General features: G+C 46.2%; 1 protein-coding gene across 5 annotated transcripts in view; it reads left to right on the top strand.

Moving 5' to 3' along the window:
• The window catches only part of tln2b (talin 2b), a 58,669-nt gene that overhangs the window by 22,077 nt on the left and 18,574 nt on the right, over positions 1 to 18,018 (top strand). For all 5 annotated transcript variants that reach the window (XM_029841562.1, XM_029841567.1, XM_029841566.1 and 2 more), the window contains 29 exons: positions 123 to 278; positions 531 to 673; positions 4,114 to 4,241; positions 4,553 to 4,616; positions 4,741 to 4,845; positions 6,126 to 6,281; positions 6,755 to 6,856; positions 6,946 to 7,022; positions 7,744 to 7,927; positions 8,071 to 8,184; positions 8,402 to 8,510; positions 8,921 to 9,129; positions 9,307 to 9,405; positions 9,861 to 10,028; positions 10,224 to 10,518; positions 11,203 to 11,369; positions 12,017 to 12,145; positions 12,834 to 12,947; positions 13,027 to 13,140; positions 13,215 to 13,349; positions 13,448 to 13,576; positions 13,706 to 13,808; positions 14,625 to 14,833; positions 15,217 to 15,336; positions 15,464 to 15,661; positions 16,138 to 16,277; positions 16,724 to 16,817; positions 16,982 to 17,071; positions 17,163 to 17,285. In XM_029841562.1, coding sequence (XP_029697422.1) covers positions 123 to 278; positions 531 to 673; positions 4,114 to 4,241; positions 4,553 to 4,616; positions 4,741 to 4,845; positions 6,126 to 6,281; positions 6,755 to 6,856; positions 6,946 to 7,022; positions 7,744 to 7,927; positions 8,071 to 8,184; positions 8,402 to 8,510; positions 8,921 to 9,129; positions 9,307 to 9,405; positions 9,861 to 10,028; positions 10,224 to 10,518; positions 11,203 to 11,369; positions 12,017 to 12,145; positions 12,834 to 12,947; positions 13,027 to 13,140; positions 13,215 to 13,349; positions 13,448 to 13,576; positions 13,706 to 13,808; positions 14,625 to 14,833; positions 15,217 to 15,336; positions 15,464 to 15,661; positions 16,138 to 16,277; positions 16,724 to 16,817; positions 16,982 to 17,071; positions 17,163 to 17,285 — 3,974 coding nt within the window. The remainder of the gene's footprint in view (positions 1 to 122; positions 279 to 530; positions 674 to 4,113; positions 4,242 to 4,552; positions 4,617 to 4,740; positions 4,846 to 6,125; positions 6,282 to 6,754; positions 6,857 to 6,945; positions 7,023 to 7,743; positions 7,928 to 8,070; positions 8,185 to 8,401; positions 8,511 to 8,920; positions 9,130 to 9,306; positions 9,406 to 9,860; positions 10,029 to 10,223; positions 10,519 to 11,202; positions 11,370 to 12,016; positions 12,146 to 12,833; positions 12,948 to 13,026; positions 13,141 to 13,214; positions 13,350 to 13,447; positions 13,577 to 13,705; positions 13,809 to 14,624; positions 14,834 to 15,216; positions 15,337 to 15,463; positions 15,662 to 16,137; positions 16,278 to 16,723; positions 16,818 to 16,981; positions 17,072 to 17,162; positions 17,286 to 18,018) is intronic.

Genomic DNA, 18,018 nt, shown 5'->3' with positions numbered 1-18,018 from the left:
GAGATTAAAAAATGGAGTGTGAGCGGATCGCAGGAGCGCCTTCTCTATCTCGACGTTTAGTTATCGCTCCAGAGCGCTCCTCCTCCTTGGAGAATCACCGGGCTAAGTTGCGCTCTTTCCAGGAATCACCAACTATGAGGAGTACTCCCTCATCCAGGAGGTGCCGGAAGACAAGAAGGAGGATGGAATGGGGACGCTGAGGAAAGATAGAACACTGTTGCTGCGAGACGAGAGGAAGATGGAGAAGCTGAAGGCCAAACTCCACACGGATGATGACTGTGAGTGCAGACCTCCAGTTCCTGCTGCTGTCTGGGTGCTTTCCCACGTTAAGGATTCTGCCCCTTCTGGATGTGCTGCAAACATCCTCTTTAATTAACTGCATGGATGTATCAGAATTCTGAAATTGATGCTACAGCTGAATCAAGCGAACACACCATACACCATCTAATTGTGACAGCTTCGTAGGGGGAATGTCTTCTCATTCCTGTGTGTGTGTGTGTGACAACGGAAGCTGTGTCCTGGTTTGACAGTGAACTGGCTGGACCACAGCAGAACGTTTCGCGAACAAGGAGTGGAGGAAAGCGAGACCCTGCTGCTCAGGCGCAAGTTCTTCTATTCAGACCAGAACGTGGACTCGCGGGACCCTGTCCAGCTAAACCTGCTCTATGTTCAGGTAAACTAAAAACATACACGCTGGAGACAACCGGAGGCATCACGTGCAGCCTTATGTGTGAAACTGTGCACATTGGGGGTTTATTGGGGTTGCTGCTGTTTGTTATACAGAGGCAGAGGATGTGTCAGTGTTCTGCTTTCTCCTGGAAAACTCTGGAGCGCTGACAATCAATCAAACATCCATCAAATCCAGGTGATGCCAGGCCACAGGTGATGTACGGCAGGAGCACATGGGAACGTCTTTAAGGCACCAGGCAACACTTGGATGGATGAATTTTGGTTGTCCCTCACATTTATGAGTGGATCTTATGCAGACATTCTGTCCATGACATGTATGTAACATCATTTTACTGCATGTGCGTACCAAAACGGATGTGAAACAACTCCATACGCTTATCCTAAAGAGGAAACAGATTAAGAGAAGACATCTTTTAATGTAGCCTGTTCAAAAAGACCTTTTTACACTTCATTTCCTGAATCGCAGCATGTTTTGTTAAACGTATGTGTCGTACATACGTGCATCTAATGAGCATGGAAGACAGTGCGCTGGGGAAGAGGCTGTGGAGTTTATTTTGTACGCGGCTCTCCCACCAGCTCAGCCTTGCCGGGCTGTCAGATCTTAAATCTGTCCATAAAAGAGGCTCAGCCACCCACCACGTCTGTCTGTTTCTTGCCGCTCTCCTCCCTTTGACTGCCTGCCTGAGTTTTTGCATCAATTTTTCTTGCCCTCCATTTCCTTCCCAACCACAGCGTCTTTCCATCTCCCACATATTCTCACACGGTTGTGCGTGTCCCCGCCCTGTTACCGTGGAACAGATTACAGCACGGTGCACGCCGCGGTGTCCTCTCGACTCGCTCTCATTTCCTCTCGCAGCAGCGACCCCACCCCTGCCCCCGCCTATCTTTTTTTTTTTCAGCCGCTTCTCATCAGTCTTCTGTGCTACAGACGGCGGTCGGTGCACATGAAGATAACAGAGACTCCCTGCATGCGAGTGCTTCTGTTTTGTTGCTGGCAAAAGGCTAAATAAGGAGTCGCTAGCTGCATATGACCTACCTCACCCCTCTTTATCATTTTCCTTCCTACCATCACCACCAGTTGGTGTGTCTCTTATTACTTCAGCCACACTGTGTATTGAACTGGAATCACGCAGGAAACAACATGGATGATCATCTAAGATGTTTATTAATAACTTAAATTCTCTGTGACTTGCAAAGCTCCCGCCAGTCCGTACACACACACCCATGTAACGGGGAACTCTGCCAGTTACAGGCTAATCTCCTTTACAACTTGGCCACTCCCTCTCTGTCATGTATTCGCGCTAAGGCCAGGATAAACTGCTGTAGCAACAGCATCTCACTGCACATCCTGCTCTGTTGCTTTTACTGATCCTGAATCTAGCTTTTGGCACAACCGTCAAAGCGGAGGGAGAGATGAAGCGTTCACATTGCGAAATTTGTATCATGTCTGCGAAAAAGCCAAGCAAAAAAGAGAGGGGAAACGTACCCGTGCACCGTTCCCTTCTGTGGTGCAAGGTCATGAAGGTAGCCGGCGTAATTTTATTGGTTGACTTCTTAAGAATCATCCAGCACCCCCCCACCGTCAGCAATTATTTAGATTCCGCACACGCCGGCCGTGAAGCCAACGACCTCTGAGCTTTAGCTCCCAGTTGTGGGTTCACTCGTTTTCTGTATGGGAGCAGCGGCTGTATCACTTCTCACAGATGCCCAGAGGAGTTCAGGCTCTGCCATCACCGTCACGTCGATCGATGCTGATGGCAGAATATTCAAGGCAGCTCTTTAAAGGGACGTGGCATCTTTCCTTTTTGGGCTTTTGTAGCTCACTCCCTGTCTCTGATCCACTGCAGATGGATCTCTAAATCTGCTTCTATCACTTATCAGCTCAGCTCCAGTTTAGGGGAAAACTGTCCATCTTTACTGTGGCTGTCATTTTTGAAGGGATCTCTGATAATATTTCAGTGAGAGCGTCCCTTGTCTGCTGCATGAATCTCTGTAGTGTCTGTTAGAATATCCAGGAGCAGGAGAGAGCCCAAACCTGACTGGCTGCCTTTTTCTGCTCCTCAACTATCTAATACCTTTTTATTTTTATTTTATTTTATTGAGCTGCATGAACAAAGAAAAAAAGTCGCATACCCATTTCCTCCAGTCAAACCAGTGCATGTTTATAGGTTGTGGGAGGAACCCAGTGCACCTGGAGAAAACCCACACAGACACTGGGAGAACATGCAAACTCTGCATAGAAATGCCCGTCGGAACTGTGGTTGCTATGAGACCAGTGCCTCTCTGAACACACAACACAGAAGAAAATGTATGTCAAACCTAAATAATGTAAAATCCTCCATTATTAGATCTTCTTTTTGTTTTAATGAGCTGATAACTGGTTTGGTATAATAATAATATCACATTTGCATGAAATGCTGTTATTTAGACGTGTCAGCAGTGTCCAGTTTCAGGATAGTTGATGGATTTTCTCTTCAGATTTAGCCTGGCTGATGAAATGTATCCCCTTCATTCGTATTTGAATATCATACGGCATTTGTAGGACTCTCCAAACATGGAGAACTGTTAGAATGTTAGCACTATCTGCTATGATGTTGGTTTGTGCACAAATAACAAGCAATGAAGTCATCCTTCTCCGTAACCTAATCTGCAGTCACTAAGCTACAACTGCCCTCCATTCCTTCCCAGCATCCTACTGTACTTCACAAGAACAGTGTGAACAGTGTGTAGCACAATGAATAGCATGTGTGAGGGCTAATTTTAGAGCGTGTTCTCCAGTTGGATCCAATGTCCTCCAGTGTGACTCGTGCTGGGGAGACGACTCGCCTGCGAGTGGTGGAAATTGTCCTCATTAAAGGAGCGAGCCGCCGCACGGCCTCTCGTTGATGTTATGGGATGTATGAATGAGTGAAGCTAAGGCTGAACCGTGATATGCTAATGGTGAAAGTGCTGATGGAACCCATTCTCATCGTCAACGGGGCCTCTCAGCTTTTTAGAGTCATTAAATTTGCAGCAGTGAATGAGAGAGGTTGGGGGGAGATGAAGGCAGAGTTGACTGCCCCCTGGAGAAAAACAGCAAACACAGACAACCATTTGAAGGATGACAACAAAGAGTTCCCCTTTTTTCATCTACCTAAATGGCTGAACGCATCATTATTGCGATGATAAAAAAAAATCTCGAAATTTACAATGAAATTATACTGAGTTTCATTTGAACGCCGCTAGAGTTCTAAATCGCTTTTTGGCTCTCAGTAATTCATATAAGCTTTACTTCCAACCAATTAAATTTTGAGGTGCCCTTTGGGAATCTGTTGGGCGAATTTTGGCTAATTCCGAGGCTTTTGTAGCTTGATCCCTCCCCTTCCGACTGCGTGATTTTTGCTCCTCGCTCACGACCTTTTCCTCTCATCCTGTCTCCTCCAGGCCAGGGACGACATATTGAATGGCTCCCATCCAGTCTCCTTTGATAAAGCCTGCGAGTTTGCAGGGATTCAGGCTCAGATCCAGTTCGGACCCCATGTGGAGCACAAACACAAGCCTGGATTCCTGGAGTAAGCCTTTTCTATCCCAAACATGCATCAGCACCGAAATGTACAATGAGTCTGTGTGGAAGGTCGGCCTTTCATATGGTCAGTTCACATCTGTGCATATACAGTTGCTATCTGTTGCTTCAGCGCAGGCTGTTGCTTCAGGGATTTCCTCCCCTGCAAAGCTCGGGGGTGATGTCAGCTGTTAGAACTGTTTTCGGATATGTAGGCAGTAGGGCAAGAATGACCTCATATGTAGAAGTATGTTCACAGAAAGGGAAACGTCTGGGGCCGCTAAAGCTAACCATGAACAATCTTTTTCTTTATCTTTGCAGCCTGAAAGAGTTTCTGCCAAAGGAGTACACCAAGCAAAGAGGGTCCGAGAAGAAAATATTCCAAGTATGTGCATCAGATTTAATAGGAATGATGTGTAGTCAGGCTATTGTTGCCAGAATTTAAAACATGGATTACCTAACCTGACAAATAGTGAGAATGATGGAGATTGTGACTGTTTTCCATGCAGGAACACAAAAACTGCGGAGAGATGACGGAGATCGAGGCAAAAGTGAAGTACGTGAAGCTGGCCAGGTCCCTGCAGACATACGGAGTGTCTTTTTTCCTGGTGAAGGTAAGAGTTTACTCCTCCACTTTCCAAATAGAGCTGGCTACATGACATTTCCGCAAGTGGAGGATGAAAACCAGCCCTGCAACATTTACAGCAAAGATTAAAATATCAGTTTACCACCGGGAGAGCGGCTTGTAAAGGAAATTAAGTCAACACAGCAGGTTGTATAAAAGCTCCCTGACAGCGGACCAGTTGCTTACTAACTTGCAGAGAATATTGTGGCGCGGAGAAGGAAGAGGAAAGTTGTGCGCTGTGCTCTTAATGGACGATAAATGGGATGTTTGGACCCACATTTAGCGCAGCCTGCAGGGGTCAGATTATCTTTGTGCACGAGGGTAAGTGTGCATACAGCAGAGTGCATCCACAGTACATGCCCAAGTGCTGACAATATTTAGAGAGAAGGGGGGGGGCAGTGATGGAGACTCCAAACCTCTGTTCAATAATTCACGGCAGCCTCGCTCTTGTATCGATGCTAGCAAAGGCAAAAACACAACCTGACAATACTGCAGCTTGCTACAAGCTTTTGTTCCAAATGTATCGGACTTTAGTCGCCATAAGTTCTACCTGGAACGGTGACTGTATATCTGATTTATATTTGATTTAAATCAGCCAGGCATTTATGTGTCTTTGTTTTGATTAGGCTCTTTTCCAGGTGGTCAGGGTTAGTAGGTTTAAAAAAAATGCATCCGAAAATATAACATCCTGCCTGATAATTGAGACAATGGAAGTTTCTCTTTGGTAAACTAGTGTAAGTGTTATCTGTCCTTGTGGTAAAGACACAAGAGTTGTGCTGCTCACTCACTATTGTGCGATTCTTCCGAAAAACAATGGCCCAAGGGCAGAAAATGTGCATATTTAGAACTCCCCCGTCTCTACAAGTCACTAATTTCTGCGTGATTCTCAGCACCCCTGGAGGGAAGCCAAGTGTAGGCTCGGTCTCTGAAGTGAACCGTGATAGAATCTCAGTGGGCAGAGAGTGGAGAGCGCTGGAGTCAGTCAGGGAGTGGGAGGGGGCAGTGGAAGCATCGCATCGGTGCGCTGACAGCGACTGAAGCCTACAGAGGAGCCGTTCAATAAACCAACAATTAAGCCGGCCTGAACTCTACTGGGTCAGCACACAGCTGCCACTTTTCCTCCTCCTCCACGCGGGGCACTGTCCACTGTAAACACAGCATGTGCGTTACGCCAGTTCTGGCGTTTTCTGCCCCGGCGCCTTGAATGAATCATCTGTGTAGGTGTTTCGCACCAGCATAAACTCTGTGTGATGCTTCCTCATCCGGCAGGAAAAGATGAAGGGTAAAAATAAGCTGGTCCCGAGGCTGCTGGGGATAACCAAAGAGTCGGTGATGCGTGTGGACGAGAAGACGAAGGACGTGGTGCAGGAGTGGCCTCTGACAACCGTAAAGAGATGGGCCGCCTCCCCCAAGAGCTTCACGCTGGTACACACACCTCCCGCCGCACAGTTTGGCTCTGCATCACATATTCAGGCCTTCCAACACAAACACCATCCCACCTCAGACTCCGGTGTTTTTCAGCATGCTAAACAGCTATTTTTTCCTGATTTAATCACTCAAGCTGGGGGAGGAATGTGGACGGTTTCGATCTATTATTTATCTAGAGGCTTTTTCACGTCTTTTTGCCAGCTGCGAGCAACAGTTCTGCCCATTTTCCTGCCACATCTGAAAAGAGAATGCCTTTGGGTGATTGATGGCTTATGCAATATTAAAATCTATCTTCAATGTTTGTCGACATTGACTTGCCTTTTCTTTAAATCACTCTATGTGTTTGTGTAGAGTTTTCAAATGTGCTAATACATCACATACTATGTGAATGTTTAGAAGCAATAATACCAGGAAGCTGAGGCAATAAAAAAGCTTCTTCTAATCTCTGCTATTTTTAACGCAACCCAAAGGATTTTGGAGAATACCAGGAGAGCTATTACTCCGTCCAGACCACAGAGGGAGAACAGATATCCCAGCTTATTGCTGGATACATTGACATCATCCTCAAGAAGGCGAGTGATCAGAAACGGAGTGTGAATTAACACACCCGCCCGGCGTGCATTGTTCACTGTAACTCGGTGCTCCCCCGTGTTTCCTACAGAAACAGAGCAAGGATCGCTTCGGCCTCGAGGGAGATGAAGAAGCCACCATGCTGGAAGAGTCGGTCTCCCCTAAGAAGTGAGTACTATTCATGTACTGTGCTGTCTGCTGTAGCGTACGTTCACACGGCCGGCTCTGCTGATTCCGCCTGAATTTAAATCTCACAGATTAATCATGCATGTAATAGGATTCCTGCAGGCCCAGCATAGGACTCCAAGAAGAAGTATCAATAGTTTTAAAACAGCACTTTGTAGGTTGGAACATCACACGCATGTCTCCGGCTTGTTGGAGTGTTTCAGTTGATGTTTATTTTTTGCTAAAACCGTCTCAGGTAAAAGTCAGTACTTTATCTAATTTCCTTTAAAAAAAATAATGTGTTCTTTGGAAAAGAAGGCGCCGCGCAGGTTAAGATGCTTTCTTTGTATTTATTTTCTCTCATTTGGATGCTGCAGTGTGGCTCCTGATTTGCCTAATCTATTGACTGGAGCTGAAGAAAATAGTGAGGGACACACAGCTTGTTATGTTATTGTTCATGGGAATCCACTTGGGTCCTGATCTAGCCGCTCCACTAGCTAAAATAAAATCACTCGACTCTGGGAAATTCTGCTTTTACGGCGCTGTTGTCGCCACAAAAATTTAGGAGTATGTAATACTCAATATTTAATGATTGCTAAGTTACATTTGTGACCTTTTTATGATGCTTTCATTGACTTTTGCACCTCACTGGGTGCTCTTGTGTCTCGCACGTTTCCCTGCGATTTTCAGCATCCGCTCATTATCTCGTTTTCTCCCGTTTGAGGTCCACAATTTTGCAGCAGCAGTTCAATCGAGTGGGCCGCGTGGAGCACGGCTCTGTGGCACTGCCGGGTATCATTCGATCCGGATCCATCGGGGGCCCCGACACCTACAACGTGGGGACGATGCCCTCCGCGCAGCAGCAGGTCACCACAGGGCAGATGCACAGAGGACACATGCCCCCCCTGGTGAGGACGGGCATTTTCAGTCCGACACAAATATGGTTTTATTCACTGTCACCATTTTATCTTTTTTTTAAAAAAAAAAAGAAGCTGCAGGGTGAATATTCACTTTTATTTATTGTGTATCTCTGTCATGTTGCTGTCAACAGAGTCTGGCCCAGCAGGCCCTGATGGGGACCATCAACAGCAGCATGCAGGCTGTCCAGCAGGCTCAGGCTGACCTGGGATATGTGGATAATCCCCCTCCCCTGGGTCATGACTTGGTAATTCCCTTCTTCCAAAACTTCAAACAAAGGCTGCAGTGCAATTTCATTTTTTTTATTTTTAAAGTAGAGTTTAGGATTTTAAACCGTCTGTTGGACTCTTCCAAGAGTGGCACTAGTCAATTACACACGGGAAAGTTGAGGTGATCTGAAAACGCAGCCCAGCCAGGCCTGAGGTGAAAAGCTCACAGATGCACATTCGCTCCTCCACCAACAGGCATCCAGAGCCTGGGTTCAGAACAAAGTGGACGAATCCAAACACGAAATCCACTCTCAGGTTGGTGCCATCACAGCTGGAACAGCATCTGTGGTCAACCTCACTGCAGGTGAGCAGACAAAATAATAAACCAATTTAATTCTGATCCAGAAGGACGTAGATAGCAGAACACAGTGTAATAGAGAATAGCTCACTGGGTCATTTTCTGCTGGTGTATTGTCAGTGTGTTGTCTGAGCGAGCCAGAAAAATGTCTCTCTGCTCCCATTGTCCATTGGCACAGTGCCAGTCAAGTTTTTTTTTCCAGCCTTTTGCAAGTTTTTAATCTTTCCTTGCCATCTGTTGGAGAGCTATTCTACTCCCCGACTGTCTAATCCAGAGGTTTTTTTTTTTGCTCTTTCAGCTCGCTTGAGGCTACAAAATCATTTTATACGTGTCCTAAATTATATCACCGTCACTGTTGTATGTTACTCCTGAGCTTTCCAGGCGATCAATGAGATGTGGCGAACTGTCGTCCACAGGTGAGCCCACGGAGACGGACTACTCGGCGGTGGGCTGCGCCATCACCACCATCTCCTCCAACCTCACGGAAATGTCCAAGGGCGTCAAGTTGCTGGCAGCGTTAATGGACAACGATGTGGGCAGCGGGCACAAGCTCATGGGCGCCGCCAGGATGCTGGCGGGAGCCGTGTCGGATCTGCTTCGATCCGTGGAGCCCGCGGCCGCCGAGGTGAGCCGTTGGACACTCACTGCGATGAATCTGATTCTGCGCTGCTCTGCTAACCACAAAGCTCCTTCCTTTCAGAGTTCAGGCTTATTGTTTATCAGAAACTGTTTATTTTATGGGTGCTTGTGTGAGTGATGGGCGGTCCGGTGTAATAAATATGTCGCTGACATCCTCATGCAGCCGCGGCAGACGGTGCTCACGGCGGCGGGAAGCATCGGACAGGCCAGCGGGGATCTGCTCCGTCACATGGGGGAGGGCGAGATTGATGAGAAGTTTCAGGTTTGATGCTACACACTCAGCGTTTCTATGGCGCCTCTTTCCAAACAGAAAGACACACTCCAATTCTCAGTATTCCGTAAAAAAAGGCACATGTAATCATCTCAAGATTTATTATTAAGCTTTTATAACAGGAGAAAGCTTTTAGCAATATCTTACACAGCTCTATTCTTAATATTTACCTGCCACTAATAAATCTTTCAGTTCCTGGATACATTTCACAGCTCTGGAATGTGCAGCAGAAATGGTTCTCTAGCATATTCTTGGTTACATCACCTCTCTGTGGTCTGGTGTTACATCCAGATCAGTGTCATTTAAATACACAGATCAATACATTAGTATATTTTGGCATTTTGTGTGTTATTGTGCATGATTACAGAAATCTTCTTTGCGCCTCCCTTTAGACACATGTGTCCAGCTGGGGTTTGTTTCAGTGAAGGACTTTCATTATCTTACAGGAAACTCTGATGAATCTGGCCAAAGCCGTGGCCAATGCAGCTGCTATGTTGGTCCTCAAAGCCAAGAATGTGGCACAGGTGGCCGAGGACACCGTGTTGCAGAACCGAGTGATTGCAGCTGCCACGCAGTGTGCCCTGTCCACCTCGCAGCTGGTGGCCTGCACCAAGGTACTGCTGTGAAACTCCATCTCGCTAGCAATGTAATTAAAGAGGGAAAGGATGGGTAGGAAATTAGTTTTAAAAACCACGTTACCAGATTTTCTATGGTCGCAATTCAGAGGTTAATACGTCAAAGCTCAAAGGTTACTTTGTTAAAGTTGAGTATTTTAGGATATTTTATCATGTTTTTCCGGTGTTCTGCAGGTGGTTAGCCCAACCATCAGCTCCCCGGTGTGTCAGGAGCAGCTTGTTGAGGCAGGCAAGCTGGTGGACCGCTCAGTGGAGACGTGCGTCAAGGCCTGCCGCTCGGCCAGCGACGACAGCGAGCTGCTGAAGCAAGTCGCCACTGCGGCCGGCGTGGTGGGCCAGGCCCTCAACGACCTGCTGCAACACGTCCGCCACTACGCCAGCTGCGGCGAGCCGATCGGACGCTACGACCAGGCCACAGACACCATCATGAACGTGACGGAAAACATTTTTACTTCAATGGGCGACGCTGGTGAGTGCAAAAGCAGGAAGTTTTCACCACCTTCAGTGTAGGAGGTCAACGTTTTCGGACCAGGTGATGTTTAATAAATACCTGGTGTCACTTTACTCTTTCTCATCTGTTTCTGGTGTTCTGGGGAGCCTTAAGGTACTGGCTGCATTCATGTCCCTCCTCGGCAATCTAAAAAAAAGCCAGATGAAATGCTTCGAAAGCTCAGCCTATTTGTTATGGTTCGAGACATGAGGCTGAACAGTTCAGCCAATTCTCAAGGGGTTGTAGGAAACATGTCATCTAAAACCACCACAGAATTCTCAGTCTGGTCTCAATCAGCATCAAGGAGGCTTTGAAAGCTAAAAGGAAACATATGACCTGTTAGAGGAGAACCAACGATTTACCTCCAAAGCATTAGAAACCTCAAAAAAACGGGGAATGCTACAGCACTGGATCAGTATTCAATGATTAATAATCTTTTGCATTGTAGAGTTATTTTAAGGTGGTCGTGCAGAGGGAATCACTGAAATTCATTCGATTCATATGTCTACACTCGGAGCTGATTTCCTGTTGTCATAATTCATAATCTTTATGGTTGTGGGATAATAGCACCCGTCTTTAACACACACACACACACACACATATGTATATAAAAATATATAGATATATTTTTATTTTTTTTTCCAATATTTCTTAACGCACCAGGTGAGATGGTTCGTCAGGCCAGGGTCTTGGCTCAGGCCACATCAGACTTGGTCAACGCCATGAGATCTGACGCTGAGGCCGAAGTCGACGTCGACAACTCCAAGAAGCTCCTGGCTGCAGCCAAACTGCTGGCTGATGCCACAGCTCGGATGGTGGAGGCCGCGAAGGTAAGGGGCTCACTCTCGTGCTGTAATCCGACACGTGTAATTGTTGGATTGGTTTAATTGCTTTCCTGCCATTACGCTGTTTTCTCTGGGGTTTAATTAGCCCTTCATGCCACATTAAAGCCGGACAAGACATGTCTGATTGGCCTAATGACTTCTATCAACAGCTGTTGGTGATGTGCACAAAGTTCATTATTTCTCTTCTTATCAGCACTCATGTGATGTTCTTGCACTTCTGAATTCAAACTCGATGCATTGTTACAAAAATATTAGTTAGTTTTGAATTTCCATTTGGCATTTAGCATCCATTTAAATGAACAACCTAAAAAAAGCATCATCTGGGCTTCGTAGTAACCAGCACCCGTCAATGATGACGGAATATTTACTGTGTAAAACATTGATGTCATAAATGGTTTGCATTTAGGAAACATTAATCACTGTTAATGTGATTATCCGAGAGGAAACTGAAAACAGATTCCTACAACGCAGTCAGGAGGTTGTGGTAATGTTTCTGACAGAGCTAAATACCTCATTCTGTCATCTGGGCAGTGTTCACGCAGGGGCTGAAGCTCGCTCGCTGACCTCTGCTCGCTATTGTTATTATGGGCTGTGTCTGTGAGCTGTGTCTTTTTGCGCATTTGTGCTGTCAGGGAGCAGCGGCCAACCCTGAGAACGAGGACCAGCAGCAGCGGCTCCGAGAGGCTGCAGAAGGTTTACGTGTAGCCACGAACGCCGCAGCACAAAACGCAATAAAGAAAAAACTGGTCAACAGGCTCGAGGTACGTCACAGCAGACGAAAACCAGAAGGCAACTGAAACAAAAGTTCAAATTGCAAACTATTTTGAGTTTGGAGATGGGGAATACATATAATCAGAAACAGGATGTGAACAATAAAAGTCATCGGAGCTTTTTTTTTTTTTAAATTACAGCCCATATTGCTATATTTCAGCTGTTAGCAGATATAAAGCTCATCAGCTCTGTGAGTTATCTGAGTGTAATCATTTGTTTAGCCTAAAGTAACTGCTTCAAATGACTCACACCTAATATCACAAAGCCATTTAAAGCCATCAGAATATTTTTAGTTTAACCTGATGTGTCCTCTAATGCTGTTGTCTGGTTGCTATAGAGATGTGCACCTGTACGGCACAGAGCCTTTAGTGCTCTAATTTCAGTGCAATTAAACAATGCATATTTCTCTCTTTCTCCCCACTATGACATCATTCATTTTCATCTGAAGGCCTTCTCCCTCCGTTTTCCATCTAGTCAGACTTAATTGGATCTAAGTGGTTTATTTTTCGGGCCTCACTTTTGCAAACATAGCTGAGGATAAGTATGCTGGTCATCTAGTGCTGTGTTTGATTCGTCAATGATGAGAAGCAAGCGGCACAATGCTGTGCAGAGTGAGACTGCTGCTGTCAGTCAGCCCCTCTCTCTTACATGAGCCATAATGACTTCCATTTGTTACAGTTAGCTGCTAAGCAGGCAGCCGCTGCAGCTACACAGACCATCGCCGCAGCACAGAACGCTGCGGCTTCCAACAAAAACACAGTGGCACACCAGCACCTGGTACACAGCTGCAAGGTAATGCCGCGTAATTTTGGGCTTATTTCTTTCATTTCTATATCTTTTATACTTACATTACTGGTGCTTCCACATGCAGGCAGTAGCAGATAGTATCCCCCAGTTGGTGCAGGGGATGAGGAGCAGCCAGGCCCAGCCCGAGGAGCTTGGTGCCCAGCTTGCCCTCATCATGGCCAGCCAGAGCTTCTTACAGGTTTGGCCAGCGGCAAACATTAAAGTCTTGTTGTTGTCGAAAACGCTAATAAAACAGAGTCATTCATCTTTTAGCCTGGAAGCAAGATGGTGACGTCTGCAAAGTCAGCAGTCCCAACAGTGGCTGACCAGGCTGCTGCAATGCAACTAGGCCAGTGTGCCAAGAACTTGGCCACCTGCCTGGCTGAGCTCAGAACAGCCACCCAGAAGGTACTGGTATCTCATTTAAAGATAGTGAATCCATTTTCATCCTCATCAGGCTGCATAATGCACAGGTGCTCTTACGTAACATCTGTGTTTTTCTCAAGGCCCATGAAGCCTGCGGTCCCCTGGAGATTGACTCAGCTCTCAAAACTGTACAGACACTGAAGAGCGAGCTCCAGGACGCCAAGATGTCTGTTATTGACAGCCAACTCAAACCTCTTCCCGGGGAAACGGTCAGTACTCACCAACATCCAGTCTGCAAAGTTCACTTGAAAGATAATACTGTACAAATAGAAAACAAGCCGATGAGATCACAACTATGCAACCTGAAGGTGTGTTTGTGTGTTCTGTTGTTTGCACAGCTGGAGAAATGCGCTCAGGATCTAGGAAGTACTTCCAAAGCTGTGGGCTCCTCCATGGCTCAGTTGCTGACATGTGCTGCACAGGGCAATGAACACTACACAGGTAAGAAACACGGGGGGGGGGGGGGGCGGGGGCGCGGGGTCACCGAAGCTTCAGGTGGCTGTTAAGTTGAATGGTTTAGGACTAAACCGTCTGGATTCTTTATGTCGCACACTCAGAAAATAATGTAAGCAACGTAACTATTGCTGACTGTAGGTTTATTGGGTAAAATATGGTTTATTAAGCATATTTTAAAAGCATAAAACAGGCAGAACAGCCATGACTCCTTTTCTGAACCCCCTAAATCCAGCAGTTTGGCTGTTTTACTGTCAATTGCTGCTCAGTTGCGACTCTGCGGGGTGCAGCTATAAGGACAAAAAATACACTTCCGACAATGAACACACCCAGGCAGCATTGCATGCCGCTGTGCAGGGTGCCGTGCACTTCTCATTAATCTTATTTTCACTAGATTTAACATTCCATCAGCAAATGGCTCCACTTGGCTGGTTAATGCAATTTGATGCAATTTAGTGCATTTCCTCTGGGCTCCCCAGTATTTAAAATAAGTTAAGGGCGCCTCCTGCATGGAGTATATTTATTATGTTAATTAATTTAGTTAAACAATGCAATAACGCAGTTTGTTGTTTTAGCGCGGAATCACTAACCCCCGCCAGCTGATTTGGCGAAGGCCCTTGCAGGAAAAAGTCAAGTCTGGACATAATTCATTTTTTCATAAACATGCCAGTAATTACAAATGAGACTGAAAGTAGGTTTTTATGAGATGCCAATTGCATATGAGCATCCACTGATACTTATTTGTCTTTGTCCAAGCGTACAAAACCACGGCATTCGTTTTGAAGGCTTGTTCGTTGTTCACAGGTGTAGCTGCCAGAGAAACGGCACAGGCTTTAAGGACGCTGGCACAGGCTGCCAGAGGAGTGGCAGCCAGCACCAAAGAGCCTCAGGCGGCAGCTGCAATGCTGGACTCGGCCCAGTACGTCATGGAGGGCTCGGCCATGCTGATCCATGAAGCCCATCAGGCTCTGGTTCATCCCGGCGATGCAGAGAGTCAGCAGAGGCTGGCACAGGTAGCGGTGATATTTGTGTCACATTGTTCCTCTCAGCCCACCTTCCATTTTCTCTGTCTCTGTTGACGTGTAAACATTTCATCTGTAACAATCATCCGCTGTGAACGTTTCTATTTTTTGTCCCCTCTGTCCCCGCTTGGTATTGTCCTGTCAGGAGTGTCAGAGTAAAACTGTTTCTTCTCCCGCAGCCCTCCTGGGGGATAAACATATATCTATACCAGCAGAGTGAATTAGTGACAGGGATTACTGCACAGTACCATGCGCATCATTTGCATTGGAGATGTTTTTTTTCTCCTCAGAGTGTCATCATCAGGCACCTTGTGCAGTAAATTGTTACAGTGACTAATGGCCACTCATTGACTGGGTGTTGTGCTGTATTTCAGGTGGCCAAAGCGGTGTCACACTCCCTGAATAATTGCGTGAACTGCCTGCCGGGCCAGAAGGACGTCGACATGGCCCTCAGGAGCATCGGAGAGGCTAGCAAGAAGCTGCTGGTGGATATTGTAAGTTAAATTCACTTGCCGATTTCTGATTATGTGTAAATATTGAATACATACATACAAAACGTACAGATTATCTCTATCTGACATGGGTATGACACCGTGTCTCCTAATTGACGTGTCTTTGAAGCTCCCTCCCTGCAGCAAAACATTCCAGGAGGCCCAGACTGACCTGAACCACACTGCAGCGGAACTAAACCACTCTGCAGGCGAGGTCGTCCACTCCTCGCGTGGGACGAGCGGCCAGCTGGCTGCAGCCTCACGCAAGTTCAGCCAAGACTTTGATGAGTTCCTGGATGCTGGCATTGAAATGGCTGGACACACCCAAGTAGGTTCCACCGTCCTACCACCTCTCCACTTATAAATTTTTCCACCTGTTTAACCTATAGTGGAATTTAAACATATCAAATATTTGGAGGCAAAGCTCATAATTCGGTGTCACTTTTTTGTCAAAGCTATGTAAGACAGTTTTAATAGGCCTAATAATCTAGTTCACAAGTTCCCCGAGAGCACTGACACTATCAAATATAATGAGATCTTGTGATGTTCTTGTTCTGGTTATTTTGCTCATTAATTTGAAAAGATGGTAGGATTGGAATTGATGTAGCATGACACCCGAGCTTTAATCAGGCTCAGAGAGGTCTGCTGAGTGAAGTGAGAGGATCCAGGTGGAGAGGACACAGACATTTTTTTTTCTACTGACATCTCTGGATGATGCCATTAGTAGTGTTTATTTTTGATGGTTTTCCAGAACTCGTGAACTCAAAAGTCATCCATAATTTTTATTTTTGTCTGACCGTGCAGAGCAAGGACGACCAGATCCAAGTCATTGGTAATCTCAAGAACATCTCCATGGCGTCCAGTAAGCTGCTTCTGGCTGCCAAGTCTCTGTCTGTGGATCCGGGTGCAGCTAATGCCAAGAATCTTCTCGCTGTAGCTGCAAGGTGTGATAACATGCAGAAAACATCAATCGGGAGGCTATGTTCTCTTTAATTTTTAAATAATTGCACAGAATTTTCCTGTACATATAAATTCTAGATCTAAACTCTGGATTTGCTTCAAAATGTCTCCTTCTGAATCAGAGTTTCTAAGCCGCATCTGTCTTGAAGGAATACCTCTCCTTCCCCCAGTGAGAAGTCGGGCGGCTAGTCCCAAAGGGCTTAGGGCTTGACTGATTTCTCTATGTCTAATTAGGAGGATGGAAGCCTTGGCTAGGGCCTGTCTGTGCTCAACAAGGCAGAACACAAACTCGGGGCGAACTCAGCCCTCCTGTGTGCTGTGTGAGTCCATCACAGCGAGGGCCCTGCAACGCAGGAGCCAGCTGCAGGAGCAAAAATGACACAAAAGTAGAGGACATACGTGCCAACACTAGGGTGTGTGTGTGTTTCAGGGCAGTGACGGAGAGTATTAACCAGCTGATCACACTCTGTACCCAGCAAGCAGCAGGACAAAAGGAGTGTGACAACGCCTTGAGGGAGTTGGAGGTAGCTCTCCTCACATACACTGCAGCACATGCATCCTCTCAGTCTTTGTGGCTGATTCTGTGTGAATTTTGTTTGCCTCGGTGACTGTTTAAACCTCGTAGTTTGTGCACTGAAGGCTACAAACTATTTAGCTGAACTCAGATAAATTGTCTGTCTGTGGACAGGCTGTCAGGGGGCTGCTGGAGAATCGCAACGAACCCGTCAACGAACTCTCCTACTTCGACTGCATCGAGAGCGTCATGGAGAACTCAAAGGTAGAATAGCACAATCACAACTGCATAAAATTTAACAATTATATTTCACGTGGTATGTCTTATCTTTTATATAACTCCCTCAACACTTCAGGTCCTTGGAGAGGCGATGGCAGGCATTTCACAGCACTGCAAGACGGGTGACGTGGTAGCTTTCGGGGACAGCGTAGGTGTGGCCTCCAAAGCTCTGTGTGGGCTGACAGAAGCTGCAGGACAGGTGAGATCACAGCATGGCCATAACTCATTATCCTACAGCCTTCTGCTCTTGTGCTTTTTCAAATCTACATGACCTTCTGCTCTCTACATTCACCTGGATGAATTCACCCTGCACAGCCTTGTAGCTTCACACTCCTCACAAGTGAGCAGAGGTATTAAAATCAGTGTGTAGGACAGACGATAGGAGGTGATTGGAACACACGCTGGGGCTCAAATGATCTGGCACAGGAGGGGAGGTTATATGGACAAGAGGAAGGGAAAACAACAAGAGACAGGTGCAAGACATGTGGGTGAGAACTGCCATAACTGACATTGGAAGTAACAGGAAGTGAGACTAAAACAACTAACAGAAATCTCATCTCTTACATGGATGGTTATTGCATCCAAGTGACCCCATCAATATTAGGGTATTACAACCTGGCATTATAAATGGATTCAAATTCCAGATTACAGACGAAACTGGACACTCAGATCTGTGTGATTTTTGAATTGCATTTTTTTTTTTCCAAATATGAGAACTGATTCAGGTAATGATCGTGGTTCAAGATCCAGATCAGTCACATGCTAAACTCCACCCAAATTAGTGCAATTGGTGCATTTTTTTGACAGACATAAATCTGATTTGAGATTTTTCACATGGAAGAGGCCACCGGGACCTTAATGTGACTTAATGTGACGTTTCCTGTCGAGAGACGTGCACGTTCGTATTCCCTGTGCTGTAGTTCGTATGCGGT

The sequence above is a fragment of the Takifugu rubripes genome, chromosome 9 (genome assembly GCF_901000725.2).
Source record: "Takifugu rubripes chromosome 9, fTakRub1.2, whole genome shotgun sequence".
Classification (NCBI taxonomy): Eukaryota; Metazoa; Chordata; class Actinopteri; order Tetraodontiformes; family Tetraodontidae; genus Takifugu; species Takifugu rubripes.
Note: the sequence above shows the minus strand (reverse complement) of the source record. Positions and strands in the feature narration are given on the sequence as shown.